This window comes from Anguilla anguilla, chromosome 13 (genome assembly GCF_013347855.1).
Source record: "Anguilla anguilla isolate fAngAng1 chromosome 13, fAngAng1.pri, whole genome shotgun sequence".
Classification (NCBI taxonomy): domain Eukaryota; kingdom Metazoa; phylum Chordata; class Actinopteri; order Anguilliformes; family Anguillidae; genus Anguilla; species Anguilla anguilla.
Window position 1 is genome coordinate 2,997,108 of NC_049213.1, and position 19,898 is coordinate 3,017,005.

At 40.3% G+C, this 19,898-nt stretch overlaps 1 protein-coding gene across 1 annotated transcript; it reads right to left on the minus strand.

Annotated features, from left to right (window-relative positions):
* Positions 1-11,811: 11,811 nt before the first annotated feature.
* LOC118210777 (vesicular inhibitory amino acid transporter) lies at positions 11,812-17,293 on the minus strand. The gene is made up of 2 exons (XM_035387200.1): positions 16,316-17,293; positions 11,812-14,896 (listed from the first exon to the last, which is right to left on the minus strand). The coding sequence occupies exons 1-2, from the start codon at positions 16,715-16,717 to the stop codon at positions 13,709-13,711; spliced, it is 1,590 nt and encodes a 529-aa protein (XP_035243091.1). The 5' UTR covers positions 16,718-17,293; the 3' UTR covers positions 11,812-13,708.
* Between the last annotated feature and the right edge of the window lie 2,605 nt (positions 17,294-19,898).

The following is a 19,898-nucleotide window of genomic DNA, read 5'->3' on the forward strand; positions in this document are numbered from 1 at the left end:
TCTTTGTTTGTTTTTTGTTTTTTTGCTGCTTTTTTTCATTTAACAGAAATAACTGGTACATTTATCAACACAACAAAAATATGTTAAATTTAAAATTACATGAACATTACATTGCAATCATATTTTTTTGTAGCTTTTTTTTGAACATTTGAAGAACCTCATGGTCCTGACTTGTAACTCAGTCAGTCAGTCGGTCAGTCAGTCAGTCGGTCAGTCAGTCAGTCGGTCAGTCAGTCAGTCAGTCACTGACATTTAACAGGCTGAAGATTCTCCACAAGGGGGAGCTATTAGCCCAGATGCTACCTTGTATCAATGACACTTTGTGTCCTGGTGATGAAATGGCTGTTTGTTGAGGTGGTTTAAGTGAAACGCAGAAAAGTACAGAAGTAAATGTTTTTAAGTGCTGGCAGTCTGTGGTCATGGTGGTTATTTCTATAGGGAACCATGAAAAGAGTTAAAGCAGCGCAGGTTTGAATAGTACCTCCCTGCTCATGGCCACACTTTCCACTAAAATGGTGCAGTACTGTTAAGTGCCACTAGATGGCTCTTTGAACCCACTGTGGATCTTCGACCAAGGTTGTACAATGCTTCACGTCACTGCTTTGCTTCCAGATATTTGGTCATCTGAAATGGTTCAAATGATTTACACAATTCCCAAGGGTCCAGGATACATTTAATGTCAAGAAAGAGCAAGTGATTTCCATGTATTCCTAATGAAAGCATTTCTGAATTTCTAACTTCATAATACTAATTCTTTCCAGTGTTTTAAACAGGCCTTTGTGAAATGGATGGGTGTCTGTCACTGGAACAAGAGATTCTCAGAATTAGACATTCCAGATTTGAAGAGGCTGTTTTTGTACACAGCCATTCCACCTTAGTCATCTGTACAACACACTGAAGCAAAAGCCATCATCTCTAATATGCCCATATATTTACACTCGCGGCTAATTTGTGGATATCTCGGCTGCACCTAATAAAGTCATAGAGTTATGGTGCATTGGACTACATTGGGTGTTGTAGGGAAAAAAGGTAGGGCCTAGTCACATGACCTTCCTTCAGCGCTATTGCATTAATTACACTTAATTTAATGTGGTTTCCATGGAGAGCACTAACTGTGCTCACTTACAACTGAGTCTGATCACTAGGTCTTAATGTACTTACATCTGAAGCTGATTATAAGTCTTAATTTGTTTACAGCTGAAGCTGATCAGTTGGTCGTAATGCGTGTACAATAGAAGTTGATCAGATCTTTGGTGAATTTGAAGGTTCTGTTAAGTCACATACATTTTTGTGCTCAAAAACCTAATGAATGTTTAAATGTAGACTATGCACGATACTTGAAAACATAATAAAAATAACCATGCTAAGGCATATCTTTCAGAAATTTACAAATTTCTTAAACTTTTACCTGTATATTTTTTATTCAAAAATGTGTTCCGGACGTTTCTGGGCACGGCATTCTGTGTGGGCAGGGGTGAGCGCGGCTACAGAACCTGTGGTTTGGGATCAGAATCCAGCAAAGTGTTTGTTGCTACTTAGCTGCTAAAAAGCCTAGCTACAGCAAAGCAAAAACACAAGCTGTTCAATAACTAGAGTCAACCCTAGAATTCATTTTCATCGGTGGCGTCAGCTGAAGTTCGCCAAGGGAATGAAAAGCGATGTGGAGTTGGCCTGTTTTCTGTCGCACATGTAAGTCATTTACTTTTAGCTAGATAGCTATGTTAGGCAGCAGCTAGATGCCCGAGGTTGGTGAGCTTTTATATATTTAGGTTCCGCCATGAAGATGTCTTCCTCCCTATGGGAACTGCTGTTACTGTTTATAGTTGCAACTTAACTAGCTTGGTAATTCACCATCATTTATTTCAATCGGGAAATGAATTAAATGCTATCTAGGTACGTGTAGCCAACTTCCCTAACAAAGTGTACAAAGTTACAAACAAAGACCCCGGTCCTAATTAGGGTTCACTGATGATAAATCGCAGAATAAACTAGACATATTTCAATAATTAATTTCTCTGTAACTCTATACTTCAGGGATGTAACAATGCAGTATTTCATTACTGTTTTTTGGTAGCGGCTTTGTCCGAAGCAACGCACAAGGACTGCATACCAAAGGTCGTTGGAACAACTACAGAACACAGGTCAGGTAAGGTAGCTACAATTAGCATAAAGTAGCCTACCATTTATCCATTGCCATGAACATATATTATTATATATTTGAGAAAATAAAGAGGCTAATATTTTAATTGGATACGGATACATTTTTGAAAACGTCATTCACTTCACAAGTGTATTAGCTAGCAATAATGTACCTATGGTCTGCTACTTATTCCACACATGATTCTGTGTTTACATCCCAGTTCTAACGAAATGTCTAGAATTGATAAATGCTGAACGAGGAAACACACCAAATAGCTGCACTACAGAGCTCACATATTGCTCTCGTGTAAAAGATCATTATAACACTGCCTAATTGCTGTTAGCATCTATACCTCTGACCACCTCACCTCTTTGCTTGACATTTTGCTGCTAGCGCTCGAGGGTGCATCCTCAACAGAGGTGTGGGTGGGGTTGAGGAGGAGACAAACAGAGTCTAGAAGGGCCACAAAAACCTGAGTAGTATACCTTTAAGTCGCTCCAGCTGGGTATAGTGGGGTTTTTTTATAGTGCAAATTTTCAGTCAGCCTGGTCACACAATGTGCATCGCCTTAAATGTGTTTTGGAAATCCACAGACAACATGAATTACTGTAAAGTTGGTGTTTTTAACAAAACAAGCATCCAGCGAACAAAATCCACGGTAATATTTAGTCAAACAAATGTGTCAACTCAGAGATGCATTGACAGAATATCCATTGTTTACTTAGCTATTCTTCTGAGGAATTATCAATGTTGTACGTTTTGAATGTTGTTAAATCCAGTTTGTATAGTCTCTGAAAAAATGAGTAGTCAGCCTTCAAGCTTCTCTGACTAATAGGCTACGGCCAAGCAGTCCCTGACTATAGCCGATAGGACCCATTGTGCGCCAGCAACGACTCGAGCTGGACAGTGTACGATCTCCCAGTACACAGTCAGCCAATGGGGAGATTTTATAGCTGATGAAATTACGTTTCTAGCCGTGTACAGTTTGTTAGGCTTGCATCTAATGGCGTGTATTGTTTCTCCTGCATAAACAAACCATAAGTTAAGTATGCATGCTGAATATGTTGTGCACTGGAAAAGTGAACTACTTTTAAGCATACTTACTCCACAAGCATATAACACACAATATATAGAAGCATAATATCTTTTGGTTACCAAGTGTCCTTTTGGAATCTCCAAATGGACTTTTTGGAAACCTGCCTAAGCATAGCTCAGACAAAACAAAGCAGAACGCTCATTTTTGGTGGTATTGTCATAGAATTTGAACCAGGATTTGTCCAATGTTGCGGCTGTGGCTGTGTTTGTGTTTCTAAGCCCACCAGGCACAGCCACAAACATTTTTAAAAAAAGGTGAGAAAAAAACATTGAGCTACTGTTACTTTGTTTCAGTAATATTTAGAATAATTCTAGAATAGAACAAGCTCCCAAGGGCTACCTTTCAAGAGAGGTCAGGTTTATGCCTGTAGTCAAAAGGGGTTCAAGAATAGTAACCATTTTGTACATGTCATTTTCAGCCTTGTGTTTAAAAAGGGGAAATACGGCAGTAGTTAAAGGGATGTTATATTTGAGTTTTAATGTTTGTTTTTGACCGGTCCAGACTATTGTATGTGAATAGGCATATTTTATTATCTGTAAATAAATATATTACTGAGGTTTCTGGCAACCGGCTGGCCTTTCAATGGCAGCTATAGTGTGAGGTTTTGTTGTTTAAAGCACAAACATACTCCAAGTTACTCCAATAATGTTACATGTTTCTGGAGGCTGTACGTATGCATAATACCTGATTCTTCTTCTTCAAAAAACAACAACAAGAACAACAAAAAAGAAATTAAATCTAATTGTAGACTTTGAATTGCCCATGTGTGAGTGAATGTGAGCCCTGCTATGGATTGCTGACCAGTCCAGGGTGTATTCCTGCCTCTCACCCACTGCATGCTGGGATACGCCCCCTTGCATCCCTGACCAGGAATAAGCTGGTTTGATAACAGATGGTTGGATGTATAGCTTGACCTTGGTCAGGTAAAAACTTCCAGTTTCACACCAGGTTCTGCCTAGTAGTCAATCCATAACTGTTGAGAGAGGCATCTCTGTCCTCTTCCTGTGCTTGGTGCATAACGTCAGTCATTTTTAAAAATGGGGGCTCTGCCTCAAACAGATCCATGCTATTTCCACTTTATGTTGGTTAGGGAGTGGAACTCGCAGCCCCCTGGCTGTGCTACACTGTTGAGCACTTCCCTCCAATGGTATCAGATGGTGATGGCCGTGTAGCACTTTGGCTACGGAACTGTGCTCATTACTCAGACGTTACTTGTTCAAATCCCAGAAAGGGCACAGCTTTGAACAAAGAACATGAATGGATGTGTTTCAGTGTTCAGTGTGTAACTGGTTTGCAGTGTAAATATAAGCTGTGTAAGGCACTGAATAAGAATGTTTAATAAAACGCCCAATCCAATGTAAGTGATATAAATAACATTTTGGCTGCAATGGTTAATCATTATTTACCTCAGGTAAACACCTTGCTTGTTACTGAATGGAAGTATAATTCATATGGAGAAAAAAATATATCCTATATATATATATATATCTGACATGACCATGGCACTGTAAACTAGAACTCATTGAACGTCAGCAGACGTTCACATTGTAAGCAGAGGTCACTGCAGTTATGGCTCAATGGACTGTTTCCCTACAAGGGGTCAATCAAACGAGTGCATTACATAAAGGTACGGCAAAGTAATTTTAACTTTATATGAATCTTTCTCAGAGTAAAGGTGTATGTTATAGAGACACTACACAATCAGGATATTATAAATGCTGAAAAAGAATGACATCGTACCAGATATGTATGTGAAATAATGTGTATTCCATGGCTACAAATAACAATTGGTTTGCAGTACCCTGCAATAATATGGATTGGCAGTTAAAGGCGTCCAATTTAAAAATCTTAAAAACTAAGAGTGCCTTAAGGAGGGGCACAGGCCTACTGAGTTATTCCGGCTTTTTAATAACATTCTACAAATTTAATTAAACCAGATTCATGCAAGGCAAGTGCCGACCCCATGAAAGGAATACATCAAACCAGACTTAAACAAAACATTTAGAGAAATGTTTTTAAAATGCTTCTTTATTCGTACTGAATGACAGACATTTTGCTCTGAGGACGTGAAAGCCTTTCAGGATACCCTAAGCTTTGCAGGTGCACTATATTAGCCTAAAGTGCTCCCTGATCTATCTTTGAACACACACGCACATTTGCATATGAATACAGGGAAGCTGCCCTCCTTTTTCAAGATCTTTCTATTTATTAGTCTCTACGCTGACCCAAATGTAAACAACTATTCATCCTATGCCTTTGAAGTAAGCCATGCTGAAGACATACACCAAAATCCTTTTTATTCATTACATGTGCCAATTAAAAGATGTTTTAATGCTATGTCAATTTCAAATCTCTTAAAAATAAAGGGAAATGAGAATATGTTACGGTCTTGTGACTCCATTGGTTTTGTAAATAGTGCTAGCTGGTCAGTGTCAGTACAGTAGATGCTACAGTGGGTGCTACTGACCCAACATACTCTTGACATTTGAGGCTTGAAGCTAACAGCTTTATCATGCTAACAACTTTGCGATATAATTAGCTGGCTAACTAAATGGCACAGCTAACTAATATTACATTAGAAGCAAAATGTATAATTAGCATTAGAAAAACACCCCAGCAGTTTAATATGGTTTTTAAAATTTGGAAATAGTGTAACAACTGCACAGAAGGAGCAGTCCCAGGGGCTTAAAATCCACTGCCTGACAAAGATACTCCTGTTCCAGGAGATCTACCATCCTGTAGGTTTTCACTCCAACCCTAAAAAAAGCACACCTCATTCAACAGCTAGAGCAGGGCTGTACCCTGTTCCTGGAGATCTAACATCCTGTAGGTTTTCAGTCCATCCCCAACAAAGCACACCCCATTTCTGCAGGACCTACAGGATGGTAGATCATCAGGAACTGGGAATCACGGCATTATGCTATGCTTCCACCCTAATTTTGTCATCTTTAACAAACACCCATGTTCGCATTACCAATTTTGCCTATGTTGGAGGTTTATTAAACAGGCTCTGAAGTGCCTTAGCAGCTCAATGAGAACGTAAGTTGACACTAAAGCAAGGACTGAAAGTCAGACAGCGTCTTAAATAGCCTTGCCTGACGCAGGTGGCCGAAATCACGGCATAGGGAGGAATAATTGGAAACAGGTGCATCCAATAAGGTAATAATCAGGCCGGGAGGCCAAAAACAGAACTGCACCCCAAACCCATGACATACAGTCTGTGAACAGTGTGACCAGTGTGGACTTACAGTCTGTGGCCAGTGTGACCTTACAGTCTGTGAGCAGTGGGGACTTACAGTCTGTGAACAGTGTGGACTTACAGTCTGTGGCCAGTGTGACCTTACAGTCTGTGAGCAGTGGGGACTTACTGTCTGTGAACAGTGTGGACTTACAGGCTGTGACCAGTGTGGACTTACAGTCTGTGGCCAGTGTGACCTTACAGTCTGTGAGCAGTGTGGACTTACATTCTGTGACCAGTGGGGACTTATAGTCTGTGAACAGTGTGACCTTACAGTCTGTGACCAGTGTGGACTTACAGTCTGTGAACAGTGTGGATTTACAGTCTGTGACTTGTGTGACCAGTGTGGACTTACAGTCTGTGAACAGTGTGGACTTACAGTCTGTGACCAGTGTGGACTTACAGTCTGTGAACAGTGTGGATTTACAGTCTGTGACTTGTGTGACCAGTGTGGACTTACAGTCTGTGAACAGTGTGGACTTACAGTCTGTGACCAGTGGGGACTTATAGTCTGTGAACAGTGTGACCTTACAGTCTGTGACCAGTGTGGACTTACAGTCTGTGAATAGTGTGGATTTACAGTCTGTGACTTGTGTGACCAGTGTGGACTTACAGTCTGTGAACAGTGTGGACTTGCAGTCTGTGACCAGTGTGACCTTACAGTCTGTGAACAGTGTGGACTTACAGTCTGTGACCAGTGTGGACTTACAGTCTGTGTCCAGTGTGACCCATGTGAACAGTGTGGACTTACAGTCTGTGACCAGTGTGGACTTACAGTCTGTGACCAGTTGGGACTTACAGTCTGTGACCAGTGTGGTGACCAGAAATACATACAGTCTAATAATAATTTTGTGCACGCATCCAACAAATGAAATAATAAATCTGTGAAACTACTATAGGCCATTCATTTCAGATACATTGTGTTGTTGTTGAGAAACATTAAAAAAACATGACAAATTTAAATACTTTTCACTAGACAACTTCTATCTTTACAAGTCCAGGCCCAGACTGGATCAGCTCTTTGTTGATTTACTACCTTCAGTGTTGATGCTCATTAAAGGATTGGGATCAGCTGATATGGATCAGAGAGGAAACACATATCCTCGTTCATCATTTACATTATTAAGTGTAGCCTCGTTTAATGCACTTAAACTCCTATCAATCACTTTACTGCCAAACTACACTTGAATGCCAGTGAGTCTCTGGTCTTAATACAAGACCCATATCTACTGTGGTGAAACCTACACTTCAAGGGACATTCAGAAAAACTAAACCATATTGAAAATATTTTCAATGTAACATGTTTCTGTCTTTCGAGACACTTGAATTATGTCAAAAAATCAAAATACTTGAAACTTTTTTTCCTGCTGGGTCTCAGACGGCAATCTAAAACAAAATGCCCAGCGTAAAATTAATAGCACGCTTTTAATACTTTAAACGTTGATGTAACTCATGAGGTCCTTGCTGGACTTGTATTACACTGGTATAATTTTATTAACACTTATAATTTGCTGTGTGTGTTTGGAACGGTGTTTGCTTTTTAGGTATGTCTATTGTCGTAATTATATCATATCATAAATCATCAACAATCATGGTGTATGCATTAGGTATGTCCCAAGAGTCAAAAAGAAAATATAACGATAGATTGTGACATCAGTTATGTCCAGCTGGTGAGTGACATCAGGGGCAACATGGCTCAGGAGGTAAGAGCAGTTGTCTGGCAATCGGAGGGTTGCCGGTTCGATCCCCCGCCCTGGGCATGTCGAAGTGTACCTCAGCAAGACACCTAACCCCTAACCCTCCCAACGAGCTGATTGGTACATTGCATGGCAGCCTTTCACCATTGGTGTGTGAGTGTGTGTGAATGGGTAAATGAGAGGCATCAATTGTAAAGCGCTTTGGATAAAAAATTGTGACCACCATTTACCATCATGATCACATTCCCCAGGGCTTCCTCAGAAAGAATCTGGCATGGAGATTCTGTTCCCCTTAATTTGTTTTCTATTACATATTTAACTGATAAAATGTAGTATATGCAATGTCTCAATCTTTCAATCAGATTAAATAAACCTTGTCAGTTACCATGTTCTTTGGAATGTTATGATCACACAACACACAGCAACCGTGTACAATCAAGACATAGAATTTTCTTTTTCTTTTTCTCAAAATAAAATGCTGAGCCTTTTTCTCCATTTACCAACGGAATGCTAAACCATTTTAAACCATTTAATCATTGGATGGTGACAGTGTAACATCACAGTTAACATCACAGTTACAGAGCCACCAAATGCCAAGCACTGAGCGTGAGGTACACTAAATAACCGAGATCACAAGCTCTTATGCTTGTCATCCTATTTCACACACAGGTAACACAGGTAACACCACCTGCCCCACCTGTCTGCAGTCACAACCTCCCCCAACCTGAGCCTCATGTCCCCTACAGGGGACAGAGATTAATGGTTGGGTCTTAAGGGGATATTCTAAGCATGAGTTTGAGGAAGACACTTCATGTGCAGTTTTAGCAAGTAAAATGCAGGGTGCATGTTTGACCAGTGGGGGTCACTAGAGAGCTGGAGAGTTGCAGATCCTGGCCGGCTGAACCCTCCCTATCCCTGGGCACTGCTTCAACCAGTCAGGGCGACATAGCTCAGGAGGTAAGACCGATTGTCTGGCAGTCGGAGGGTTGCCGGTTCAAACCCTGCCCTGGGCGTGTCGAAGTGTCCTTGAGCAAGACACCTAACCCCTAACTGCTCTGGCGAATGAGAGGCATCAATTGTAAAGCGCTTTGGATAAAAGCGCTATATAAATGCAGTCCATTTACATTTACATGTGTCCCCCGCAGGGCTGCTGCCCACAGTCAGCACTGGCATGGCTGGAATTCCATCCCGAACTGTGGGGCCCATCCATTCGCTCAAACATTACCTTAACAGGATGAGCCACCCAGCAGCCCCAGTTGCTATGCCTTTGATGAGGTAGCTATTGTAAATGTGTCATTAGATTAAGGAGCTAGCCTGTTAGCATTCTCATCTCTGTAAATGGAGAGATACATATTGCCTCAGTATAGCGGCAGAGGCCATTAATAGCTAAATATGTTTCCAAAAATTAACGATTTCTTAATTAACCGAAAGCATGATCTCATTTGAGCTAGTACTGGCATCCCTGTTACCATCCAACAGCTAACTTGAATGATTTTTCAGTAATATTTCCTCAAATAAATGCAACTTAGTTCCTTTTAGCAGTTACGGTATTATCATCTAGCTTGAAAAAAGTGGCAAATGAATACCATTGCTCATAAGCAAATGATATTAATTCAATTTAGTAGCCCTGCTATATTACCCAGGCCTTCATCTTTTATGCTATACCTTGTCACTACGCTAGGTTAGCTACTTTATTTTGCTAGCTACTTTTTTCAACATTTATTGTAATATTGTCATTTTCATTTTATTTTAATAGTATAGAGTGTGTTACTATTGCTAGTTTTACTACTATGACTACAACTACCAACAGTAATAGTCTAGATGGTTACAGCAACGGCATTAGTAATAGGCTAAGTAGTTGTAATACGTTGTTAAGTTAATTTGATGTCAGTCAGATACGTATGAAGTCAGTGGAATAATTGCACCCCTAAGGTCTATCTATCAATCAACCATTCCCCAAATAGTAAATTGACTTTGAGCACACTTGCGCCATAAATGGCAAAGCGCATTTAAGTAAGGTTTGTTTAACATAACGTAACATAACGACGCAACGCAAACGAAAACACGAATCCAAGCTATCATAGGATATTACTTATATGGCACTAAATACACTCGAGCAGTTGCACTTGCAATCAAGTCACTAAGATGATAAAATAATGACATTTACCATTTTACATGAATTCTAAAGTCACGACCAACAAATTAGCCTACTTAAACTACATTTTCAGGTCGTTGCTCGAAGACGCACCTAAAACAACACAAATCCTGATTCTCCCGTCTGGCCGTTACCGTGTGCCTTCCTCCGCTTTTATGCTTAATTTCAGCTAATGAAGGATAGCTGCTGCATTCAGAATTAAAAGTATAGGCTAATTAAGCAGCTTATTTGTGCAAACGCTGTAGCAAGTATAGCGTCTGAACCCCCGTTTAAGAACTCCTGCGTGTTTGTCTACGTTATGTAAAACTACCTTTACTGGCTTCTTAAAAGTCCTTCACAAATGAGAAAAGTCGTAGCCGCATTTTACTAGGCTAAAACAGTGAAAACAGAGAGTTGAAAGTGTCAAAAAGAGGGCCATAGGAGAGATAATTTGGGTAACAAACATTAATTTATTAATAGCACCTTGCCTTGCAGCTTCTACAATCCAGGAAAACAATTTGTTTCACGTGACTTTAGGCTACTTGTTACCGAGTTTTGTCGTCTTGTTATATTAAACAGTCTACCTCTGTCCATTAAATCAACCACACACACACGCACGCACGCACGCACGCACACACACACACACACACACCATATATAAAATAGGTTACCGAAATTATACACCCAATTTAGGGTAGGTCGGGCCGTATACGTCTAATGACATTTTCAGAGGTTGTAAAAACTCGTTTATATTCACACATTCACATGACGTCCTGCATATGAAAGGCTCCAGCTATTGTTCCAAATTGAATGGCACATAATTAACTTTATCGGTGATAGTTATTTGATGGACTAATAAAATATGATACCGGGGCATAAAAACAATAATAGACCATGCGTTTGGTATCTTCCGAACCATTCATGCATTCGAGATTCAACAGCGGATAAAATCTAAACCTAGGCTCCTGAACAAAATCCTTTGTATGGTGGCTGAGCAGCCGTCGGGCTCGGCCAAAGCTTTTTTTCTGCTAGACGGGAACACCGCTTGTAATTACACAGATATTGATAAACAAAGCAGTACTAGGCTTATTCTGGATGTGTAATTATGAATGAGTCTCTCTCTCTCTCTCTCTCTCTCTCTGTCTCTATCTCTCTCTCTCTCTCTCTCATATGGGGCGAATGCAGACTATTAATAGTCAAAATATTAATAGGCATATATTTTACATTTTAAAATAAATACCTACTAGCGGATAAGATTTTTTGAGATCTCGCGAGAGAACAGCGAATGGAATACACGGATTTGTGATAAGTCGACCGAAGATGTTTCTCTTAAATGAGACGTAAAGGCTGTATGGGAATCCGTTTTAGTGTTGCTAAGTGATACGGCGCTGCATTTGCCTACCTTTGATCTCAATCACTGCAAGAGATTAACAACAAGGATCCGTCGTATTTTTAATTGAAAAATATGTTCAGATGTCTGCAATAAATCTCTGAAAATGATCATTATAAATGTTCAGATTTTATTCTATTTATAGAAGTACAGTTTTCTTACGGTTTTGATGTTCACCACACAAATCCAAACACAATTCATACAATGTCAATTTCACGTATTTATTTATTCTTCAATATATTCATTTTTACGATATATGATAATTTTTTGTGATATACATTCCATCATTTTGAAACCACAATAACACTACACATACGGTTTTATAACATTTCCACAGGACCTGTTGGATTGCACAGAATGATAAATGTTTTTTCACACGTTTTCTCCTCTTCGGATTCTTCAGAATTTGTGGTCCAAACATTTGAATTTCGAAACCCTTCAGATGCTAAAGTTAAACCCGCTGCAGAATAAAACGGTCGTGGATATGGAACTGCGGGAAAAAGATAATTGAGTGGTGTTGTATTCATAATGGATTTTCCGCGAGTGTATGGGAAGGGAATTTCATTGCACTGCACCGGAAGATTTTATCAAGGAAGTATTTCCTTATGCCAGTTCTATCCGATAATAAATGGCATTACACGCAATTATTTCATTTCAGTGAACCTATGTGTGTTCGCTTTCAAAAAAGATATGAAGAGGCATAATATTTCCAAAACAGTTATAGGCATAATATTAAGATTTAGATGTGGATCATTTGTTTGTTTGTTCGTTATTTATATTTTAGCGTATTTTTCAAACTAAATTCCAAGTTTAGTTTGCAGAAATTCCTTAAACTGTACTCAGAACTTTCGGGCACATGTGAAACACAGCATTGCCAAATGAACTATAAATTCAACTTTCAGTGTTCCGCTTTCTTGCTTATACCTTTTATTATTATTATTATTATAATTATTATTATTATTATTTTAAGATTACTGCTTTAAATATTTTTATATAACATATTAAATGCATAGCTTATCTTAAACAATTAATTTTCAAACATTTGAGACGTCATGGTGTGCTCGGTCGGTATAGTAGGAATAAATATTGCAAGCCTTATTAATTGGTTTTGAAAATCCTTTTTTTGTAAGATTCCTAATTTTTATATGCCCACGTTTGTTTCGATGTAGGCTACTGCAAAGCTAGAAATTGAAGCTGCATTTTAAGAAAATAGGTAGCCAGCGTTTCTTTTCAGCTTCCTTGATATTTAAAAATAATGCGGCCATCTAAAATATGTACCCAAGGCCTAATATTAAAATATACATTTGTCTCGCTATTTGCAAACGGAAATGTACTGGTCGGATTTTATTGCCATGTTTATGGTTTTTGGACAGCAAATAACTAAGTAAGTAAATAAAAAAACAAATAAATATGTAAATAAATAAAATAAGCCGTGTAAACGCATTTCGCTGTTGTTTTATCCGCTGAAGTGTAACCTGTTCCTAAAACATCAAGGCCTGAATTAGAAAAAATAAAATTAAAACTTTGTCTGAGCCTCTCGTTTTAAAACAGTTCCATATTTTCCCAGTAGTCACGTGTTACGGAGGTTTCCCTCTGACTCCATAAAGTGAGATGTATGGGCTAGGATGGGTCAAACCGGAAACCGTGAACGTATGGTGCTAGTCGATACGCGTGTTTTACGTTGTAGCTCACGTTGCTTTGACATCTTGTAAACCTTCACTCCACATAAAAATGTTAAAATGTTTTGTTCACTTATAGCCTAGTTATGTCTCAGTATTCACACTCTCCATATTTGGTTATCGATGTATTTTCAGTTGTAGTTCTTAGTGTGTGTGTGTGTGTGTGTGTGTGTGAGCGTTTTTGTGTGCGTAGGCGTACTTGTGTGTCCAGTGTCTGTCTGTGCGCTCCCGGATGCGATTGCGCGCGAACCATTGTAAAAGCGGCACAACGCGCATTAGGAAGTGAATTCAGTGGGAGTGGTAAATGCGTAGTAACGACTTTTTCTATCAGTCCTTAATCGTGCAGATTATATTTATATGCTTCTATGAGGCCCTCCATTGAGTGAATGAATCCGGAAATGCTGCATATACCTCCTATTACAAATATGGCGACGTCGAAGAACACCTGATGCCACAAAAGCTTTCTCCACAGAAGCTTCAAATGAAAGAGACTAGGAAGCAGAAAGCACAGCCCAGCGCCCGTCAGACTGCCAGTGAGCCCCATCAGGAGGGCAAAGTGCGGCACATAGATGGCCATGAGCAGAGTAAACACTACCAGGCCACATCGGAGAGAGAGACCCCACGACTTCAGGCGTCCGTCACCGCCGTAGCAGTCCGGGAAAAAAGCGCGCCCTCCGTCCTGGAAGAAAGATTTCTCCAGGACCTCCACCGCGGCGAAGAAGGGCAGCGGGTACGAGAGCAGCGCCTTGGACACCAGGAACAGGTTGACCACGGCCCGGATGGTGGACGGCAGGTTGTCCGTGATCACCTCCTTGGTGGCGTCGGCCCAGGTCAGGTAGGCCACCAGTGCGAAGAGGCCCTTGAGGATGCAGGCGGCGATGTGGGTCCAGTTCATCATGCAGTGGAACTCGCTGGGCTTCTGCATGTTCCCCTCCAGCGAGGGCAGGAAGATCTGCGACGTGTAGCTGAACACGATGATGCCGATGGAGATGGGGAACTTCTTGACGTCGATGTAGAACTTGACCTTGTCCCAGGCCCAGTCGCGCGCGCGGGACAGGCAGTAGGCGATCACCAGGACGTTGATGACGAAGTGGGCGAGCGTGCAGAGCAGGCTGAACTTGGACACGGCCTTCAGGTTCTTGAGGAAGGCGCAGGGCAGCAGGGCGGCGGTGGCGATGATGGCCCAGGACTTCTGCGAAACAGGCGTGTTGGGGAAGCTGTTGTACATCAGGTTTCCGCTAACTACCACATAGAGGATGCAGGTCATCACCAGCTCGATTATCTGGGCCACATTCACCACGTGGCCCCCCAGCGACGGGAATCTTGGCGCGCAGCAGGCGTTGGCGATGTCCACGTAGGAGTCTCTCACGCGCACCAGCTCTCCGTCTTCGTTCTCTTCGTACAGGCACGCGATGAGAATTTTCCCCGTGTAACAACATACCACAGCTGCGAATATGATGAGAAACAGTCCAAGGTATCCTCCGTGAAGAATGGCATATGGTAGCCCAAGTACGAACATACCCTGTAAAAACAAAACAATGCCGTTTATTAATTAGGAACGGTCCTTCTCCCCGCACACTCCCCGAGAACGCCGATGTTCTCTGCTTCTGTAAACCACTTCGCGTAAGAGCGTCTGTTAAGTGATTCGAATACAATGCAGTGTAATGCGAAAACATGTGCTACCGCCACGAACAGCCTCGTGCGTCAACGCCACAGCCATTGGGTGCATTCCACTGTTGCGTGAAAATATAGTGCTACATAGCAGCTGCTGAAGTGAAATGATAAACCGAAGCTATACAGGCATAGCTTATAAAATGCTTAACTGTGTGAATTCTTGAAGGGTGTGTGTCTTTTTTAGATCTGCGCACGCGGCGTGACGGCAGGGTATATGTCGACTTTGGGCACGCCCAGTTTGCCTTCGTCATAAGCTTGCATCGGAGGTCCACGAAGTGACGTAACGGTAACTGATCGCGATGGCTTATACGCGATGGAAATTCAGTTGTGACATAGGGTTTTGCATGCTCAGTAGGTTACATCTGTCAAGCATACCTTAACTCGTCAGCATTCTCCAGTCTATTTTATTATTAAATGTACCACTTTTATTATTAAAATTAGCCTAATTTAAAAAAAAATCGAAATGGAATTGAAGCCTTGCTTTATTTATTTGTTTCCTGCACGAAGAGTTTAAAATGAATGCCAAATACCATAGCCTCAGATAATTTCATTGAAGCGAAACGTTTTCTATGACCTTTCAAAGGACGTTTGGTTTACAACTGTCTCACGTGATGACGAGGCCAAGTGATTGTTATATTTCCAGGTTCATTTCAAAAATAATTTCTGGTTATACAGAAATGGCTATAGTCTTCGAAATTGATGTGGACATTATCGTTTTTTAAATTTTTTTCAATAAAACAGCTCGAGTGTTCATAATTAGATAGGGCACAAACTACGTTCAGAGTTGCGTTTAAAGGACAGACGTTGAATATCCATTGGAATTGCGGTTTTGAGTGTTTTTGGTGTTTAAATGAACGGAATCGTGTGTTAATGGCAATATTAATATTACATTTTCGGTGATACTAGTTTCAGTTCTTAATTACATAGGTTAAAGTTAAAATTTAGGCTATTAATAAAACATAATTCGAGAAATCAACGTTATTTTGATTATACATAATTAACACATCGAACCACTATTTCACCTTAAGCCAAGTAACATGAAAATAATTAAAATACTTGTGTGAATGATTGATTTACTTTCAATTTTGGACTGCGCAATTTAGGCATGAGCATTGATTGGTAACCTTTCCAGTCACGATTCTTCCACAATAAATTGGAATCGGTTGAGCAAAATATAGCTATCGCGCGCGCACGCACGCACGCACACAGATACACACACATATACACAAAACTGACAGTCAAACCAGTTCGTTGGTATATTTTTTACCTGAATGGCATTGGTGACGTTCCAGCCTGCTTCCCATGCAGTGATTTTGGGCTTGTCCTGGGCTAACTCGTCGCACACCCCGCCGTCTTTGGAAGAGGAGGGCGGGGGACCCGTGCCATCTCTCTGGTAGTGGCTGTCCCCTTCAGCCGTGCCATCTCCGACAATTTGTCCCTCGCCCTCGCCACCGACCTCATCGGTCTTAAGGATGTCCATCTGCAGCCCTTGTCTATGGTCGTAATCCAAATCATCACAGGCAACGAACCCGAGTGCCTCTTCGTCAGTGGCGGCCTGGAAGCCCATTCTGGCGAACATGCCGCTCACCTTAGCCTGTGACTTATTGGAAACAGAAGAGGCGGCATTTGAAAGCTTATTGGAAATCTTGCTGCGGATTAACGTTGCCATCGTCGCTTCTCTGAATCAAGCGTATTTGCCAAAATGTGCGCGTGTTTAAAATAAGATTGGCTGTTACTTCACACTTTGGAATTTATGTCACAGGACGGAAATGAAACCATACGAAGCCCCTGTAATGGTCGTCTTCAGTTGTTATCTCCAATTTTTGTTAACAGTATGCGTGGTGTTTTTGTTAATCCCTTGGATCATGTCACCTTCAAATGTTGGTTCTTGGTTCTTGCATCATGCTTGGACGAATATATTTTTTCTCTCATGTAAACAAGAGAAACCCCAGAAGCGTTGTTATTCTTGTGAAAGAATGATGTCTTTTAAAATGACGTTTAAAAAAACCACGGTCAGGAAGCTTTCTATTTTTTAAATCGGTTTTCCGTAATGGTCGTAGCAGCGGCGCTCACACAGTTGGTTTCTCTCAGACCTTACTGATGCCAATGCGGCTCGAGCCGGGGGGTGGCGAGGAGAAGGCACGTGTCATCGTCAGCCCGCCAATGCAAAGACTCTGCCTCGCGAAGCACGTCTCTGGCCCCCCGGTGCTCACAGCCTCCCCGCACTGAGGAAAAGTGGAGAGAGATTTGCTGCATTTCTGGGGGAGGCGCTTACGGTAACCCCTAACTCCCTCCCCATCCTCGTAGTCGCCTACAAAATAGTTTATCCTTGCGCCCAATGGCACGCTGATGCTCGCAGTCTTGCATAACTTTACTCGTATATAAAGAAAATGAAACAGGCTTGCCCCACCACCATATAGACAGGCTCGTAATTTCTAGGTTCATAAAACATGAATATTAAATGAGTAGAACATCAGCACGACTTTATATGTAGGATATTTCAATGGATCTCGATACATTCTTTAAAAAAATCCTGCGAATAATTAGGTTTTCTCCAAATCCTTCGGTTTTGTGGATATGCACGACTCGCAACAGCGTTTTGTACTTTCGTTGATTGCGGAATTATTTTTGGATGGAATGTGCTTGTGGGTTTTGTTTTGAAATGCGACCGATTATTTTTATTGAATGGAAATGTAACTTTTAGTGTATCTTATATGTAACATCTTTGGAGCTGGGAATGGAGTTGATTCTTCCATAACACCGGTATTTTAAAACGAAAACTATCGTTTTAAACTGTCGAAACTGTTTTTAGGTATGCCTAAATGACTCAATGAAATAGCTATATTTAATTATTTAGAACCAGGTATTTTAAGGTATTTTAAGCCCTTCCATAAATTTGTTTCGGTCTATTATTTTTTTATTTCATTTGAAGTATGAATGTGTAAGAAACGTTGCGAAGATAGTTTGTTTTACACAGCATACATTTAAGAAATGAGAACGGATAATAGCTATATAACCTAGTGTAGGCTACTTATTTACGGTATAATAGTTGATGATGAAGACTATAGGCTCCCGTTAATGTTGCTTTTGATTGATTACAGGCTAGGGTTGTGTAGCCTATACACTTGACCGTGTAGGCGAAGCGCGTGATTATCACCGATCCTGTAAATACTGGTTTCGCTGTCGCTGTTCAAAAAGCAACACCTTACTTACGTTTATATGCACAGGTATGTTTTTCAACAGCACCAGACTCCCCTTCTCTTTGTCTTGGTACTTTTTTTTGTCGTTTTGCTCAAGAGACTGGACTGAATTTTAAATGTTATCCGCATTGAAAGAAAGCCATGTTTACATATTTAAGGGAAATATTTCACATCTTACCAAAAACGTTTTTAATTCGATTCAAATTCAATAAATTGTGGTCCAGTCACTTCTGTCAATTATTTGCTTTCATAATAATTTTAATTATGGATGATAATAAAATATACGTTTCGAGAGAAAAAAAACGTTTAGGGGAAAAAGTTATTGATGCTATTAATGTACAAGGGACGATTGATTTCCCGAATAAAACGACGAAATGTATGCGTGACGATGATAATGATAAAGCTGGTGTGTGGTGGTGAATATTATTATTATTATTATTATTATTGTTGTTATTTATATTACATTCAAGTTAAAGTCCCCTAATAATGCTTCATTATCGATTTTGTTTATTTTAGATTTGATGTCGTGTCCTTTTTTCTCGCCGTTTCCTTCATCGCCGGTCAGTGCAAATGCGCTTCATAAAACGTTTTTCGGTCTTCTCCATGTTGTGGTTACTCTGGCGGAGCAGTAGCCGCGAGCTTCCCGGGGAAATACCCTCTCTTTTCGCGCCCCAATTACCCGGGCTCCACCCACATTTAAGCGCCGGCACGTGCTGTATTGTTGCTGTTATTAATTTTAGTTTTTATATACACCGTAATTTAATCCTCAAATTGATTTAATTAAAAGCATTAAAACATTCAGTAAAGTACATTTAAATAGAACATATTGTTAAAATTTTGCTCCAGCGATTCATTAAATATATATATATATATTAAATGAAACAGAAGAACAATTTCATCGGCAGAAAAAATCATGCTGTAATTGGCAGCACAACAGAAAACTGCTCATGAACAAAGACGCTCGTGTGGGAAATGCTATATCTGCTTATCTGATGTATTGCCTGTGACTAGTTTTCACACTTGAGTCGGTGCATATGTTCCTGTTAAAATATAGAAGATGACAAAACATATGTTAGTATTGGAATTGCATGTACAGTCGTACAGAGGGTGCTTATTTTCTGGTACCGTTTTAGACTTCTCATTCAAATGGCCATGAATATATAATTTAAATGACTTTTGACCATCGCTGTGAAATGGATAAGCATGTATTTGAATGAACGCTTTTGCATTAATAATTCAGAAATTGATTTGGTGCAGACCAGAGTTACGGAAAAAATTCAAGTGCTGCAATCCTTGAACTTCCCTTGTGCCGTTTTTTAACATTCAGCACCACGGAAGGGACAGCGACCGAGTACTGGCAGTTTTGCTCTCGCTCTTGCAAAATTCTTTTTTTCTCGAATAGTATCATTGTCCTTATGAATAGACCATATCAAGGTAATTCGAGGTAGTACATAGAAAGACAAAAGCAGCGTTTTTTACTGGTAGAATATCTGGACGATATTTTATCACTACTTTCCAATAGCTTACATTGGTAGGCTGTTATTTATCAGTGGGCGAATCGTTTACTTGTCTCCAAAATGATATGCCTTCGACATTGTTCATAACAAAGCTAAAACGCTCTTGAGCACATAGATATATGCATCCACTTTG

Coding starts and splice junctions, on each gene's coding strand:
- LOC118210777 (XM_035387200.1), bottom strand. CDS start 16,717: ATGGCAACGTTAATCCGCAGCAAGATTTCCAATAAGCTTTCAAATGCC. Junction 14,897..16,315: donor ACGTCACCAATGCCATTCAG/GTAAAAAATATA, acceptor TTGTTTTTACAG/GGTATGTTCGTACTTGGGCT.